At 37.8% G+C, this 18,316-nt stretch overlaps 1 protein-coding gene across 28 annotated transcripts in view; it reads right to left on the bottom strand.

Annotated features, from left to right (window-relative positions):
- Nucleotides 1-18,316, bottom strand: part of MLLT10 (MLLT10 histone lysine methyltransferase DOT1L cofactor) — a 249,580-nt gene that overhangs the window by 174,646 nt on the left and 56,618 nt on the right. For all 28 annotated transcript variants that reach the window (XM_072749337.1, XM_072749338.1, XM_072749339.1 and 25 more), the window contains one exon: nt 13,602-13,656. In XM_072749337.1, the coding sequence (XP_072605438.1) occupies nt 13,602-13,656 (55 nt within the window). The remainder of the gene's footprint in view (nt 1-13,601; nt 13,657-18,316) is intronic.

The raw sequence follows: 18,316 nt of genomic DNA, 5'->3' as shown, positions 1-18,316 counted from the left end.
AGCCAAGGTATGGAAGCAACCTAAGTGACCCTGGATAGATGAATGGGCAAAGATGTGGTACACACACATACACCTCTACACAACAGACTATTATTTAGCTACACATAAGAATGGAATCTTGCCATCTGTGACAACATGCATGGACCTAAAGGGTATTCTGCCAAGAAAACTAAGTCAGACAGACAAACACAAATACTGTATGATTTCACTTATGTGTAGAAACTAAAAAACAAACCAAACAAAACAGCAACAGGCTCAGAGATACAGGAAAAAAACTGTTGATTACCTGTGGGGAAAAAGGCTGAGGAAGAGCTTGGACAAAATACATGAAAGGGATTAACAGGTACAAAATTCCATTTATAAAATAAATGTCATGGTGATATAATGTACAGCATAGGAATAACAATGTAGGGATGCCTGGGTGGGTCAGCAGTTGAGCATCTGCTCAGAGTGTTATTCCAGGGTCCTGGGATCGAGTCTGCATCGGGCTCCCCGCGGAGAGTCTGCTTCTCTCTCTGCCTGTGCCTCTGCCTCTCTCTCTCTCTGTCTCTCATGAATAAATAAAATCTTTATTAAATAAAAAGTAGTGGGTATGTATGTGTGTATATGTATACACATACACACACACGCATACATATACTAAGGATCATTACTCAGCCACAAAAAAGAATGAAGTCTTACCAGTTGCAACAACAAAGAGGGATCTTGTTGAAATAAAGTGGAAAAAAAAGTGAGATAAGTCAGAAAAAGACAAATAAAATATGATTTTACTCACGTGGAATTTAAGAAACAAAACAAATGAACAAAAAGAAAAAGACAAACCAAGAAACACATTCTTAGCTATAGAGAATAAACTGATGGTTACAAGAAAGGAGGCGGGGGGGGGGGGGGGGTTAAGGGAGATTAAGAATACACTTATTGTGATGAACACTAAGTAATATACAGAATTGTCAGATCATTATGTCATGCACCTGAAATTAATATAACACTGTACATTACCTACACAGGAATTAAATTTTTTTTTAAATTGAAGACAAAAAAGTTCTTAAAACCAAAAAGTTTATAGCAACCAAATAAATACTCAGTAAGAGGCAATATTTTTTTAAAGATTTTATTTATTATTTATTCGTGAGAGACACACAAAGAGAGGCAGAGACATAGGCAGAGGGAGAAGCAGGCTCCCGGCAGGAAGCCTAGTATGGGACTCAATCACAGGACCCAGGATCATGCCCTGAGCCAAAGGCAGATGCCCAACCACTGAGCAACCCAGGTGTCTCAGAGGAAACATTTATTTTTTATTTTTTATTTGTTATGATAGTCACACAGAGAGAGAGAGAGAGGCAGAGACACAGGCAGAGGGAGAAGCAGGCTCCATGCACCGGGAGCCCGACCTGGGATTCGATCCCGGGTCTCCAGGATTGCGCTCTGGGCCAAAGGCAGGCGCCAAACTGCTGTGCCACCCAGGGATCCCCCCTTTTAAAAAAAAGCACAACATGGACTCAAAGTCCCCCAAGATCAAGAGTCACATACTCGGGATGCCTCGATGGCTCAGCAGTTGAGCGCCTGTTTCTGGCTCAGGGTGTAATCCCAGAAACCAGGATCCAGTTCCACTTCGGGCTCCTTGTGGGGAGCCTGCTTCTCGCTTTGCCTGTGTCTCTGGCCTCTCTCTCTCTCTCTCTCTCATGAATAAATACATAAAATCTTAAAAAAAAAAAAAAAAAAGTCACATACTCTACCAACTGAGCATACCTGTAAAACCCCTCTGTTGAAAATGAAGAAAGATGCTCAGGTGAGGTGGGGTGGGGTCGGGTGAACAAATAAGGGGATAAAAGTTTAAAAACACAGGCTTAAAACACACACACACACACACACACACACACACACACACACAGGCTTTTCCAGGCACCTGGGTGGCTCAGTCCGTTGAGCAACTAACATTTGGGGCAGCGATTTAGCGCTGCCTGCAGCCCAGGGCATGGTCCCGGGGACCCGGGTTCGAGTCCCATGTCAGGCTCCCTGCATGGAGCCCACTTCTCCCTCTGCCTGTGTCTCTGCCTCCCTCCCTCCCTCTCTCTCTCTCTCTCTCTCTCTCTCTCTCTCTTTGTGTCTGTCTCTGAATAAATAAATAAAATCTTTTTAAAAAAAGCAACTAACATTTGATTTCGGCTCAGGTCATGATCTCAGGGTCCTGAGATCAAGCCTGGCCAGAGCTCTGTGCTCAGCAGAAATCTTCTCTCCTTTTCCCTCTCTCCCTACTCACGTGCACTGTGTGTGCATCCACACGCATGCACACTCTCCCTCTCTCAAATATATAAATCTTTTTTTTTAAGATTTTATTTACTTATTCATGAGAGACACAGAGAGAGGCAGAGACACAGGCAGAGGGAGAAGCAGGCTCCTCACTGGGAGCCGGAGGTGGGACTTGATCCCGGGACCCAAGGATCACACCCCAGGCCAAAAGGAGGTGCTCAACCACTGAGCCACGGAGGCGTCCCTAAATAAATCTTTTTTAAAAGAGGACTCCACGAAGGGGCGCTTGGGTGACTCAGTGGTTGAGCGTCTGCCTTCCACTCTCAGGGCATGAGGAGCCCCTGCTCCCCCGGTCAGCAAGGAGTGTGCTTCTCTTTTCCCTCTCCTTCTGCCTCTCCCCCTGCTCGTGCTTTCTCTCGAATAAATAAAATCTTAAAAAAAAAAAAAAAAGATAATACTATGACCAATTAGATAACCTACATAAAAATGATAAATTCCTAGAAACACACAAACTAAGAAAACTGAAAGAGAAGGTCTGAACAAATAAAAAGATAAACAAAAAACTTCCAACAAAGAAAAGCAAAAGTCCTGGGTTAAATGCACTCATAAGTGAATTCTACCAAACATTTACCTTTTTAATTTTTATTTAAAGTGTAGTTAGTTAACATACAGTGCAATACTAGTTTCAGGAGTAGAATTCTACCAAATATTTAAATAAGCATTAACACAAATTCTTCCAAATAATGAAAGAGGAAGAAACACTTCCTAACTCATTCTACAAAGCCAGTATGTCATCAAATACCCCTAAAGCCAAACAAAACAGAGGAAAACAAAATTACGCACCAATATCCCTTATGAATATAAATGCAAAAATTTTCAGCAAAATACTAGTGTATTTGTATCTTAAAACAGCTATAAATTAAAAGAAATTTAATAGCTTTAGAAAAAAATACATTCTTCCACAGTTCTGGAGACCAGAAGTCCAAAATCAGCATGCTTCTATCCTAACTTCTGGTGGCTCCAGCAATTCTTGGCATTTCTCAGCTCACAGTTACATATTCAATCTCCACCTTAGTCCTTTCACATGACTATCTCCTGTGTCTCTTGGTGCATTCTCCAATGATCTTTTACAAGGGCATTTGTTATTGGATTGGGTGTCCATATGGGGCCAGGATGATCCCATCCAAGATTTTTAGCTTGGTTCTAAATATCTGTAAAGACCCTATTAGGGACACCTGGGTGGCTCAATGGTTGAGTGTCTGCCTTAGGCTGAGGGCGTGATCGCACAGTCCAGGGATGGAGTCCTGCATCAGGGTCCCCACAGGGAGCCTGCTTCTCCCTCTGCCTATGTCTCTGCCTCTCTCTGTGTGTCTCTCATGAATAAATAAAATCTTAAAAAAAAAAAAAAAAAAAACTTATTTCAAATATGGTCATATTCTGAGGTTCTAAATAAACAAATTCTTTGGGGTACAAAATTAAGTAATTAAAAAATTGTATACTTTGATCAAAAGGGATTTATGATAGAAATACAAAGGGGATTCAACATAAGAAAACCAGCCAATTATACTATACCTTTAATAAAACAAAAACCACATCACCATGCAAAAAGATACCAAAAAAAAAAAAAAAAAGGATTTGACAGAATTTAACACCTTTCACAAGATATAAATTCAACAAAGCAGAAATAAAATGGAGCTTCCTCAATACAATTGGGATATTTATGAAAAACCTGCTGGAAAAAACTAACTCAATGATAAAAGACTGATAATTTTCCCCCTAATATCAGGAAGAAGACATGGATACCCACTATATATTTCCACTTCTGTTCAATATTGTACTAGAAATGCTAGCTACAGCAATTAATGAAAAAAAATTAGTGAAAGGCATCCAAATTGGAAAAGATGAAGTAAAACTACCTTTATTCACACCATTTTACATATAGAAAGCCCTAAAGAACATGCAAAAAGAATTAGAAGAAATTCAGCAAAACTATGGTATAAAAGCCACACATGGAATTCTGTTTTATTTCTACGTATTATCAATGACTAATCCAAACAGAAAATTAAGGGAAAAAATCATTTTGCATCTAAAAGAATAAAACATCTATGGGACGCCTGGGTGGCTCGGCGGTTTAGCGCCGCCTTCAGCCCAGGGCGTGATCCTGGGGACCTGGGATGGAGTCCCACATCGGGCTCCCTGCATTGGGCCTGCTTCTCCCTCTGCCTTTGTCTCTGTCTCTCTCTCTGTGTCTCTCATGAATAAATAAATAAAATCTTTACAATCAAGAAAAAAAAAAGAATAAAACACCTAAAAGAAATTAAACAAGGTGAAAGATTTCTACCCTGAAAACTATAGAACAGGGATGATGAAAGAAATTAAAGACATAAATAAATGGAAAGACACCCCCACATTCATATAATAAAAGAGTTTACACTGTTAACAATACTACCCAAAGCAATATACAAATTCAACATAATCCCTTATCAAAATTCCACACGTCTTTTTTGCAATCCTTGAAATCATACCAACTAGAATCCAAAGAGTCAAAGCAATACTGAAAAAGAAAAAGAAAAATGAGACACTCACATTCCCAATTACAAAATTTACTACCAAAGCTGTAGTCTTCAAAACAGTTTATGATGGCACTTTACAATAGACATAAAGATCAATGGAATACAACAGAGTCCAAAAATAAACCCATGTATCTACAGCCAACTGATTTTCAACAAGGCACCAAGACCATTCACAATAGGGAAAGAACAGTCTCTTCAACAAATGGTGCTGGGACATCTGGATTTCCACATGAAAAAAAAAAAAAAAAAGAAAACAGGAGAGAGAGAAAGAGAGAGAGAGAGGTTGGACCTTAACTCGTATCATATACTAAATTTAACTCAAAATGGGTCAACAACTAAAAAAGTCCTTAAAAAATAAAGTCAGAATGAAACATAGATATAAATCTTAATGACTTTGATTAGCAATGGATTCTTAGATATCAAAAGCGTGAGCAACAAAGAAAAATTAAACAGACCCTCATCAAATTAAAAATTACTGTGAATCAAAGGACATTATCAAGAAATGAGAAGACAATGTACATAGAGAGAGAAAAGCTGTGCAAATCATGTATCAGTCTAGAAAATATAAAGAATCCTTATAGGTCAACAACAAAAAGACAAACAACCCAATTACAAAAAAGACAAAGAATATGAATAGATTTCTCTCCAAAGAAGATTCACAAATGACCAATAGGTTCATGAAAAAATGCTCAATATATTATTATCTTTAGGGAAATAAATCAAAACCACAGTGAGGTACTACTTCATACTCAATAGGATGGCTATAACTTAAAATTTCAGAAAAGAGTGTTGGTGAGAATGAAAAGGAATTAGATCTCTCACACACTGCTTGTGAGAATGTAAAACTGGTGCAGGCACTATGAAAAAGTTTGGTGGTTCCTCAAAAAGTTAAACCCAGAATCATTAAATGACCCATCATGCCACTCCTAGTATATACTCCCCACAAAACTGAAAAGAGAGAATAAAACACATTTGTACAACCATGTTCACAGCAGCCCTATTCACAACAATCAAAAGGCAGAAATACAAATGTCCAACAAATGAAAGGACCAACACAATGTAATCAATCTTCACCCCCCCTTTCGTGCTCACAGATACTCTCACACTCACTCACACACACACACGCGCGCGCGCGCACACACACGGAGAATTATTCAACCATAAAGAGGACTGAAGTACTAATACAGGCTACAACACTGATGAACCTGAAAAACATTATCCTGAGAAAGAAGCCAAACTTCAACAGTCATACTGTATGACTATTATAGTTACATAAAATATACAGAAGTAAATCCATAGAGACAAAAAGAAGCTTGGTGATTGCCAAGGGCTGGGGGAGAAAGGATAGATGGTAAAATGTATAGTTTCTGCTTATGAAAGCATACTTTCTTTTAGGGTGGTAAAAATGTTTTGGAAATTGACAGAGGTGATAATTGCACAACGTTGTGAAAGTAGTAAATGTCACTGAACTATATATCTTAAGCTGGTCAATGTTATGCTATACAAATTTTATCTCAATTTTAAGAAAGAAGAATATTGTATCCTGTCCTTCCTTCACAAACTGCACTTCAGGGTAATAAGTAGTTGAGAAATGATCGATTGTCTGTATATGACAATATATGACAGAATATCACAATTTTATTCACTTTCTATTTAATAAAATAATGGTCTAGATATTGGTCATCAGCTGCTAATATCACAAAAAAAGAAAACAACCAAATATCATATGCCTCATGAATGAAGCATACAACACCATGAAGTCTTTTTAACTGCCCCCACAATAAACTGACTATAATCGAGCTTCTGAATACATCTAACTACCAACATACAGAAAATATATAAGACAAAGTAACATGCTCACACACTCACACCCCATATGAGATACAATCAATAAAATCTCTATTGTGGGAAACTATACAGTGCAAATGTCCCAATTTTCTCCATAAGTAAAGTGACAAGGAAATGGTTTGGAGGGGTTACAAAGAGACCTAAGAGACATATCAAGCAATTACACTGTATGCACTTCATAGATCCAGCTTATGGATCTTATTTGGACACTGATTCATTCAAATATAAAAAGAAAACATTTAGGGAGACAACCAGGAAAATCCGAGTAACTGAATAGTTGATGGCTTTAAAAAACCTTTGACCTTTTTTTATATGTGATAATATGTTGTGTATTTGTTAAATACCCACGTATGTTAGTTATGATCTAAAATTCAAAATAATCAAAATGGCATAAGGAAAAGTTTAAATGAAACAAGTCTAGCCATGACTTGATCACTATTAAAGCTAGGTACCTGGGGATTCTCTCTACTTTTATGTATACTCAAAATTTCCCATAGTGAAATAGGTACATTTTTAAAAATATACCTGCAAAATTTTACCATTTAGTATTTCTGATATCCATTCCCTCATGTTTACACTCCTACTACTGCTGTCTTCAACCAGTCCCTTATCAATCTGCCACTTAGACTTACCGCAATAATGCAGAGTCTCATCTTTGTGGGTTTAGACTCTAAAGCAAAAACAAGCATAATCAAAACTGTCCTTGGGGGATCCCTGGGTGGCGCAGCGGTTTGGCGCCTGCCTTTGGCCCAGGGCGCGATCCTGGAGACCCAGGATCGAATCCCACGTCGGGCTCCCGGTGCATGGAGCCTGCTTCTCCCTCTGGCTGTGTCTCTGCCTCTCTCTCTCTCTCTCACTGTGACTATCATAAATAAATAAAAATTCAAAAAAATATTAAAAAAAAAAAAAAAAACTGTCCTTGGGGCACCTGGGTGGCTCAATCAGTTAAGTGTCTGCCTTCAACTCAGAATCTTGGGATCAAGCCTCACATCAGGCTCCCTGCTCAGTCGAAAGCCTGCTTCTCGTCTCCCTCTCATATCATATCTCCCTCTCTATCTCAAATAAATAAATAAAATCTTTAAAAAAAAAAACTGTCCTTAAAATTCGAATTTTGAGACCACATCTGGGTGGCTCAACAGTTAAGCATCTGCCTTCATCCCAGGGTGTGATTCCAGGGTCCAAGATCAAGTCCCACATCGGGCTCCTTGCAGGAAGCCTGCTTCTCCCATGGCCTGTGTAACTACCTCTCTGTTTCTTTCATGAATAAATAAATCATTTTTTAAAATTCCAATTTTTAATATATAACCCTGTGAGATTTTGTAAGTTATTTTCTTGTCAGATTGTTATCTATCAATGGGCCTCAATTCATTCTGAAATTTCTTCAAAAATGTAAGTAACAAATAATCCAATTAAAAGTGGGAAGACAGGGATGGTGGTGTGGCTCAGCGGATGAGCGTCTGCCTTGGGCTCAGGGCATGATCCCGGGGTCTGGGATCCAGTCCCACATCGGGCTCCCCACGGGGAGCCTGCTTCTCCCTCTGCCTGTGTCTCTGCCTCTCTGTGTCTCTCATGAATAAATAAATAAAATCTTATTTTAAAAATGGGAAGACATGGACATTCTTCCAAAGAAGACATACAGATGGCCAACGAATACATGAAAAGCTGATAAACATCACTCATCAGGGGAATACAAATCAAAACCACATGACATATCACCTCACACCTGTAAGAATGGCTAAAATCAAAAACAGAAGAAACAACAAGTGTTGGTGAGGATGTTGAGAAAAAGGGAACCCCTGTGCACTGTTGGTGAATATGCAAACTGGTATAGCAACTGTGGAAAACAGTATAGAGGCTACATTAAAAAAAAAAAAATCAGAAACATAACTGCCATATGATCCAGTAATCACACTACTGGTACAAAAAATACTAATTTGAAAAGATATATGCACCTCTATATTATTGCAGGATTATTTACAAAAGCCAACTTAGGGAAGCTGCCCAAGTGTCCACCAATAGGGTGAATGGATAAAGACATGGAAGCACCTGGCTTGCTCAGTCAGAAAAGCATGCAACTCTTGATCTTGGGGCCATGAGTTTGAGCCCCACGTTAGGTGTAGAGATTACTTAAAATAAGTAAACCTAAAAAAAAAAAAAAAAAAGATGTAATACATATATACACACACAGTCACACACACACACACATTGGAATGAATATTATTCAGCCATTAAAAGGAATGAAAGCTTGCCATTTACAAAAGTATGGATGGATCTAGAGTTATAATGTTAAGTGAAATAAGTCAGTCAGAAAGACAAATACCATATTATTTCACTCATAATTGGAATATAAGAAAAAACAAACAAAGAAAAAAGAGACAAACCAAAAAAACAGACTCTTAACTATAGAGAACAAACTGATGGTTAACCAGAGGGGAGATAAGGGTGTGTGAAATAGTTGAAGGGGATGAAAAGTAACACTTATCTTGATGAGCACTGAGTAATATATAGAATTGTTGAATAACTATACTGTACACCTGAAACTAATATAACAGTATATGTTAACTCTACTGGAATATAATTTTTTTTTTTAGTTTTAAAAAACCATAAAATGTAACTGACATCACCATCTCTTGCTTGACCCCTCGCTAATATATTTCATATCTTTGTCAATGATGGCTGTGAAAGCCTTACAATCATTCACAGGGATTTCCATATAGGTTTGCCTAGAATGTATGCTGACTGAGTAAAATGGCAAACTGAATTATCTCTGCAATTTATTTCTTTTTCTGTATCTCCTCCCACTGCCCAGGCTATATAGCTGATTTCAAGTATGTTAAATGCACTTATGATCCAGCTCTACTATTCTTTTTTATAGCTGGCAATCATATTCTTTCAATCCATTCACCACATTGCTGTCACAGTTACCTTTCTAAAATAGAAATCTCATGTTATTCCTCAGCTTCAGTGCCTCCCCAAATCAACAGGATCAAGTCCTCAGTACAGGAAAGGGAAGAGGGAAGAGGGAGAAGGAAGGGAATGGAAGGAGATGAGCAGGGGAGAGGAGAAGGAATGACAACTTTGCCTTTATCATCAGTTTCACCTCTCAGAGGGCCTGCCATTCAAACCTTACAGTCTAACTCCCATTTTCAATTCTTCAATATACTTGTGTCTTTTATCGTTTGCTTCTCCTTCTGCCTGTAATACCCCAACCCCACTTCTCATACACCAATCTATATTATATACTAAACTTGTTAAGTTTTACTTACCTTTAACAACTGAGAATTATGTACAGCAGATGAGATTGAGAAAATTAAAAGCTGCATTGAGAAATTCCTCATCCTGACTACCAAAACTTCTAACGTATTTTCCAGCATGAAAAGGGAGTATTAGGTATTAAAAATTAAGTATTATAAAAAAAAATTTATCATCAATATTGTACCACCAGGTACATTGTGGAGTTTTGTTAACTACTCAAGAAATATAATTAGTATTTCAATAGGAAAATGAATTCAAATCTATTTACAAATAGATTGGTAAATCTAAAAAAAAAAAAAAGATTGGTAAATCTATTTTGGAACACAATTTAGTCAGAATGTTTTAAATATACATCAAACTTAAGACTCTTAATAAAGATGGTGTTTCAGATCATTGAAGAAAAGATGAACTGCTCAACAGATGATGATGGGACAAATGGTAGCATTTTTAGCAACCACAAAAAAATAAAAATGGATCCATACCCCATATTGTCTTACATGGATACATTCCAAATGTATCAAAGATTAAACTGTAAAAAAAAAGAAACCATAAAAAAACTAGAGGACATTGTGAAAGAATCTTTTTATTAATGTTGGAGTAAGGAAGGCCTTTCTAACTATGGTTCATAATACAGAATCCATGAAAGATAAGATTAATAAATTCACTTAAATAAAAATCAAACTTCTGCATGGTACAAAGCCCCATAAGCGAAGACTGACAACTGGACAAAAATACTAACCCAACTCAATCACAAAAGCCTTATGAATAAAGAGGCTCCTATGAAAGCTTCAACAATCAAAAAGAAAATGATCAGGGATGCCTGGATGGCTTGGTGTTTGAGTGCCTGCCTTTGGCCCAGAGCGTGATCCTGAAGTCCAGGGATCAAGTCCTACATGGAGCCTGCTTCTCCCTCTGCCTAGGTCTCTGCATCTCTCTCTGTCTCTCATGAATAAATAAATAAAATCTTTAAAAAAAAAAAAAAAAAAGATCAACAACCAAAGAGAAAAAACATATTAACAAACCAGAAAGAAAAATACAAATTGCTTGGAACGCCTGGGTGGCTCAGCAGTTAAGCGTCTGCCTTTGGCTCAGAAAGTGATCCTAAAGTCCTGGGATCGAGTCCCACATCAGGCTCCCTGCATGGAGCCTGCTTCTTCCTCTGTCTATGTCTCAGCCTCTCTTTCTCTGTGTCTCTAATTAATAAATAAAAAATCCAAAGAAAGAAAAATACGAATTGCTTTTAAAAAATATAAGATGGTGGGGCACCTGGGTGACTCAGAGGTTGAGCATCTGACTTTGGCTCAAGTCGTGATCCCAGGGTCCTGGGATTGAGTCCCACATCAGGCTTCCTGCAAGGAGCCTAACTCATCCTTTGCCTATGTCTCTGCCTCTCTCTCTGTGTCTCTCATGAATAAATAAAATCTTAAAATAAAAAAATACACACACACACATATATATAAATATATATATATATATATATAGGATGGGGGGGCCCCTAAGTGGCTCAGTCAGTTAAGCGGCTACCTTTGGCTCAGGTCATGATCTCAGGGTCCTAGGATGGAGCCCTGCATCAGGCTTCCTGCTCAGTGGGCAGTCTATTTCTCCTTCACCCTTCACTGCTCCCCCTGCTTGTACTCTCTTCACTTGCACTCTCTAATAAATCAATCTTTAAAAATAAAAATTGTAAAATAACAGTGTAAGATGCTCAGCTTCACTCATAAAAGAAATGCAGGGGCAGCCTTGGTGGCCCAGCGGTTTAGTGCCACCTTCATCCCAGGGTGTGATCCTGGAGACCCAGGATCAAGTCCCACATCAGGCTCCCTGCATGGAGCCTGCTTCTCCCTCTGCCTGTGTCTCTGTCTCTCTCTCTCTCTCTCTCTCTCTGTGTCTGTCAAGAATAAATAAACACAATCTTTAAAAAAAAATGCAAAATAACTGCTCTGAGATACCAATTTTCACCTACTGGATTATCAAAGGATACAGAGAATAAGTTATTCATTCAAGGCTGTTGGAAACATAAATAAGTACAACCACAAGGGAAAATAATTTGGGAATATCTATCAAATTAACTACAAAATCCCTTTGACCCAATAGTTCCACCCCTGGGAATTAATAATCCTACAAAGGCACACATGACATGTATACAAGGACTAGTCATAAAAGCAGAATATCAGAAAGTCTATCAACAGGTGACTGATTATATAAAAAAGAAAGCTTTATACTAGTAATAAACTATTAAGTGAAAAAATTAAGATGCAAAGAGTATGTAAAATATTCATCCATCCGTATAAAAATTAGGGAGAAAATATTTCTTTATTCATATTTATTTGTATATAAAGAAAAACCCTAGAAGGAGATGCAAATAAGTAATAAGAGAAGTATACCAACAGCAGGAAAGTTGTTGAGAAACTAGACAGATGGTGAACAGGAATAGGAGCAAGGGTTTCTAATATTTTAAAAATTCTGTAAAATGTGGCTGTATATCAGTCTAAATATTAAATTTGTATATAAATAAATCTATGTAGAGCTACACTAAAACATTTTTTTTTCCTTTTATTTACCCAAGTCATTCCTCTATTCTATGCCAAAAATGCTTTAGAGGTAGCTGCTCAAAATGGAAGAGTACTAATAGGAGTTACAATCTCTACTTTTATGAGTTTCTTCATCAATTAATTTTCACAGTATGCCACAGTTTAATAAATTCATGTCTACATATTTAAGAATGGTACTGAGCTGAATAAATAAATAAAAATTTTTAAAACGGGAGGAACGCCTCGGTGCCTCAGTGGTTGAGCATCTGCCTTCAGCTCAGGGCATGATCCCAAGGTCCTAGGATCGAGTTCCACATCAGGCTCCCCTTGGAGAGCCTGCTTCTCCCTCTACCTGCGTCTCTGCCTCTCTCTCTGTCTCTCTCATGAATAAATAAATAAAATATTTTTTAAAAAATAGAATGGTACTGAGCTATAAAGAAACATGGATTTCTCAGGGGAAAGCAACTAAAAATGGAGATGCAAATGAGAAATTCACAAGGGTGAATTTAAAATTTAAAATTTAAAGACAGAAGTCAGCATTTCTCTATATTCAAGCAACAAAAATCCTCAGGGTGTTAAAATTAACATTTACTAGAAATATCATCTGTCCAGCAATACACAAAAGAGAGGGGAAAAAAGACTCTAAAACATCAGAGTGTAGCTCTAACAAAAAAGAAGCTAACTTTTCCCAAAATAATTTCTAATATAAGAAAATTATACCCATTTTAAAAAATGAAGATTTTAATTAGAAGTATGTGCCCATTCTACATTTTAAAAACAATGCTTGGGGCACCTGGGTGGCTCACTCAATTAAGAGTCTGACTCTTGATTTCATCTCAGGTCATGATCTCAGGACCATGAGATCAAGCCCAGATTTGGGCTCTGTGTAGGCATTGAGCCCTTTCTCTCTCTCTCTCTCTCTCTCTCTCTCCCGCTGCCCCTCCCTCACCCACACTCTCTCTCCAAAAAAAAAAAAAAAAAAAAAGTTTGTCCCTAAGGTAGCAAAAAAAGATTCATAAATTACATTACTATTAAAAATATGAATGATAAACTTAATTTGATATTATAATATGAACCAGATATTTTTAAAAACTCCCCCACTCCAGTTTTCAATAAAAAAACTTTTTTAATTCTCTGTACTTACCCCCATTATCTGTTCTTTTTAAAGCTCCATCCTTATGAGGACACAGTTCACATCTCTATTTAAAAAAATAAAGAAGAAGAAGAAGAGGAGAAATCAAAGAGATATTTCAAATTACCAAAGTATAACAACTTCCCCAAAACCTCAAAACTATTAAAAATGTGGGAGCAGGGGCACCTGGGTGGCTCAGTCAGTTAAGCGTCAGGCCATGATCCTGGGGTCCTGGGATCCAGCCCCACGTTGGGCTCCCTGCTTAGCGAGGAGTCTGCTTCTCCTTCTGCCTCTGCCACTCCTCCTGGAGTGTCTCAAATGAGTAATAAAAAAAATTTTTTTTTTAATGTGGGAGCAGCATTTGTACTAGCTGCCACCAAAAGTATCTCATAACATTCCTCACAAAGTCATTCTCGACATGTGATCTTCCTCAAAATACCAACTACCAACTTTATTTCATATGTGTATGTATGTATGTGTGCATGTGTACTTTTTTTAAGTAACTCTTCTTCCTCAACATGGGTCTTGAACTCATGACCCTAAGATCAAGAGTCATATGCTCAAGGGGCGCCTGGGTGGTGCAGCTGGTAAAGTGTCTGAGTCTTGGTTTTGGTTCCAGTCATGACCTCAGGGCTGTGAGATCAAGCCCCACAATGGGCTCCAAGCTTAGCCATCATGGAGTCTGCTTGGGAAACTCTCCCTCTGCTTCTCACCAAAATAAATCTTAAAAAAAAATAATGAGAGAGTCACATGCTCTACCAACTTCAGACAGCCAGGCACCTCATCAGATAACTTTAAAAAGAGAATATTACTTAACTTCCACATACCTGCCATGACTTTTGTTAACCATAACAATAACAAAAAGAGTCCAGGGCACAGTTTTTAACATTTGCCTCTATTCCTTCACTTTCTTATTTTTTTTTAAGATTTTATTTTTTATTTATTCATGAGAGATAGAGAGAGAGAGACAAAGACGTAGGCAGAGGGAGAAGCAGGCTCCATGCAGGGAGCCCAATGTGGGACTCAATCCCGGGACTCCAGGATCCAAAGGCAGATGCTCAACCACTGAGCCACCCAGGTGCCTCCTATTCCTTCACTTTCTGTCTAGGATCAACTAGTATTGTTATAGTCAGTTAGGTCTGGTTTCTCCTAAAATAAAGAGCCAAGCTCAAAAATTCAGAATTTTGACTTAAATGAGAAAACATGATCTCATATATCCGAACATGCTTTCTAGAAGGAAGGAACTGTTCTAATTATTCTAGTTACTCTTATCACAAACAATGATACTAAGTAGTTGTTATGCATCACTATCCCTACCACCCCTAGAAATTAAAACCAGAAATAAACCTAGGTAGAGATAGTATAATCATTTCTTTTCACTACTGATGAGAGAAAGATATTATAAAAATAATAAACAGAGTAAGTTTCAATGACATTGTCTTACTATGAAGAATATATTCCTGGAGCTCATATTTGAGTATTTATTATTTGTACCCTACACCTTGCTGCTCTCCAAAGAGATTTTGCAACTTATAATATGGTAATATAAACAAGTTACAAAAGAAAATAGGAGATGGAAATTAAGATAAAATAGTGAAAAAATAATAAAATGTAAGCTATTAGATCCTGTACCTGATTTCCCTCTAACCTCTTTGGCAACACCTTTCTGATAACCTTATGTAACCTTTAAATAAGGTAGTTCCTCAGGGCTCCAGCTTAAGATGCCTTCTCATTTCATGCTAAACACTAAGCAATCTTTATTTTCCATTCATCGGTTAACAACTAAATTAAGGGATCCCTGGGTGGCCCGGTGGTTTAGAGCCTGCCTTTGGCCCAGGGCGCAATCCTGGAGACCCGGGATCAAATCATCAAATCCCACGTCGGTTCCGGTGCATGGAGCCTGCTTCTCCCTCTGCCTATGTCTCTGCCTCTCTCTCTCTCTCTGTGTGACTATCATAAATAAAAAAATAAAAAATAAATAAAAAACTAAATTAAAAGTATGCCAGTGACTCTCAAATTTTACCTCCTATTCAGATCTGTCCTTAGATCCATATATAAACCTTCCTACAATTGCAATGGCACTTTCCAGACTGTCCAAATCTATGCAATACTTGCTTTGTTCAGTATTCCCTATCTTTTTTAAAGTTTATCAATTTTTTTTTTTAGTAATCTCAGCAACAAACCAGAGGCTTGTTGAACTCACGACCCCACAATCAAGAGTCACATGCTCTGACTGAGCAAGCCAGAAGCTCCTTCCCCTATGTTCATAATGGTACTCTCAACCACATATTTCCCATACAAAACACCTAGACATCATCTTTTGACAGTTTCACCCTACGCTCTAACTCATATTTAATCAAACAGCATATTTTGCCCATTCTTCCTCCTAAGAACTGGTGAGATTGGTCTACCTATCTCCATCTATACTACTATTAGCCAACTGCAAGCCAACATCAACTTTCATCAGGACCACTTCAGGGACCCCAACTCAATACTGTCCCATGCTTACTCTTGCCTATATACCACCAATCTAGAGCAAACTTCAAAAATGCAGGTACAAGTATATTACTGCACCACTGAATAAACATTTTAATAGTTTTACTTCATGATCTAGCTCCTACTTAGCTTCACAACTTTCTCTTTTCAATATCTCACATCTAGGCAATACTGTCTTTTCATTTTTACTTCTGTTTTTTTGTTTTTAAAGTAAACTCTACACCCAACACGGGGCTCGAACTCACAATCAAGACTTGCATGCTCTACTGACTGAGCCATCCAGGTGCCCCTCTTCTTTCAAATCTATAAATACTCCTAAATTCATTCTTGCTTCATAGATTCTAAATGTGTTACTTTTACTTTCTACCTGTAACACCTATCCTATATCCCAACCCTCTTTCACAGCTGGATAACTTCTATTCACCTCACGAGTTCTTGCTTAAAGTCACTTCCTCAAAGGTTTCTCTGATTCCCTACAGTAGATAATGTACATATTATAAATTACTTATACTTACTTCTTCTCATACATTGCAATCACAATTAACTATGCAATTATGTTTATTTTCTCTGCTAGGGTATATATATATACTCCATTTCATGGCTGTAGCCCTAGCATCTATCCATCTCCTGACAGGGTAACTCAAAAAATATATGACAAATAGATAGAAGAAGCAAAAATACAAGCACACTTATGAAAGGCAGGCAATAATTTGGTTCTAAACAATACAGCAACCTCTCTTACAGAAAGAAACACTATTAGTTGAGTGATTTATATCTTGTCAGAAAGAAAAAATTTCTTTTAGAAGAACTAAATTTAATAATTTATTTTTTTTAATTTTTATTTATTTATGATAGTCACAGAGAGAGAGAGAGAGAGAGAGAGAGAGGCAGAGACATAGGCAGAGGGAGAAGCAGGCTCCATGCACCAGGACCCCGACCTGGGATTCAATCCCGGGTCTCCAGGATCGCGCCCTGGGCCAAAGGCAGGCGCTAAACTGCTGCACCACCCAGGGATCCCTAAATTTAATAATTTAAAGACTACACAGAACCAGAGATAATTACTCTTTGGGATGACTGGGTATAAGAATAATTGTTTAGCAACTGGAGAAGAAAAAATTTAGATTAAACCCTTAAACATTAACTGATCAATAATGCAAATTCAAAATGTTTTTAAAAACTATTATTTTTCTTTTTTTAAGATTTTATTTATTAGATAGAAGAACACAAGTGGGCTGGGGGAGGGGCAGAGGAAGACAAGAGACAGAGAATTTCAAGTGGACTCCCCACTGAGCTCAGAGCCCAACTCAGGGCTTGACCTCACAACCCCGAGGTCATGAACTGAGCAAAATCAAGAGCTGGACATTTAATCAACTCAGTCAACCAGGCACTGCATGAAAAACAATTTCAATATAAGAACTAAAAACAGTAATTAATCAAATGTAAGGAATTAAGAATCTATGGGCACCTGGGTGGCTCAATCAGAAGGCATGCAACTCTTGGTTTCAGCTCAGGTCATGATCTCGGGGTCCTGGGATCAAGCTCCACAGTGCACTCCATAAGTAGTATAGAGCCTGCTTGTCCCTATCTCTCTGCTCCTCCATACGCTTTCTCAAATAATCTTTTTTAAAAAATTAGAGGAGTACCAGGCTGGCTCAGTCAGTAGAGTATGCAACTCTCAAACTCTTGAGCTTGTCTGGTTTTTTTTTTTTAAGTAATCTCTATACCCACTATGTGGCTTGAACTCACAAACTCAAGACCAAATGTCACATGCTTTCTTGACTAAACCATCCCTTTTACCAGCCCTAGTAAACTTTTTCTTAAAAGTTAATTCCTAACAATCTAAGTGCAGTGAATTTTAATTTTTAAATATTGTTGATGGCACTATAATCCAATTCTTTTGGAAAGCAATTTAGCAACATGATTCAAGAAAAATACTAATTCAATTACTTCATTTCTAGAGAGCCAAAGGAAATATGATAGAAATAGCACTTATTAGGGGATCCCTGGGTGGCTCAGCGGTTTAGTACCTGCCTTCAGCCCAGGGCATGATCCTGGACACCCGGGATCGAGTCCCACATCAGGCTCCCTGCATGGAGCCTGCTTCTTCCTCTGCCTGTGTTTCTGCCTCTGTGTGTGTGTGTGTGTGTCTCTCATGAATAAATAAAAATCTTTAAAAAAAAAAAAAAGAAATAGCACTTATTAAGTACTATTTCATTTTTGTATCATTTATG

This window comes from Vulpes vulpes, chromosome 2 (assembly GCF_048418805.1).
Source record: "Vulpes vulpes isolate BD-2025 chromosome 2, VulVul3, whole genome shotgun sequence".
Taxonomy (NCBI): Eukaryota; Metazoa; Chordata; class Mammalia; order Carnivora; family Canidae; genus Vulpes; species Vulpes vulpes.
The sequence above is the reverse complement of the archived record's forward strand: the minus strand, read 5'-3'. Positions and strand labels throughout refer to the sequence as shown.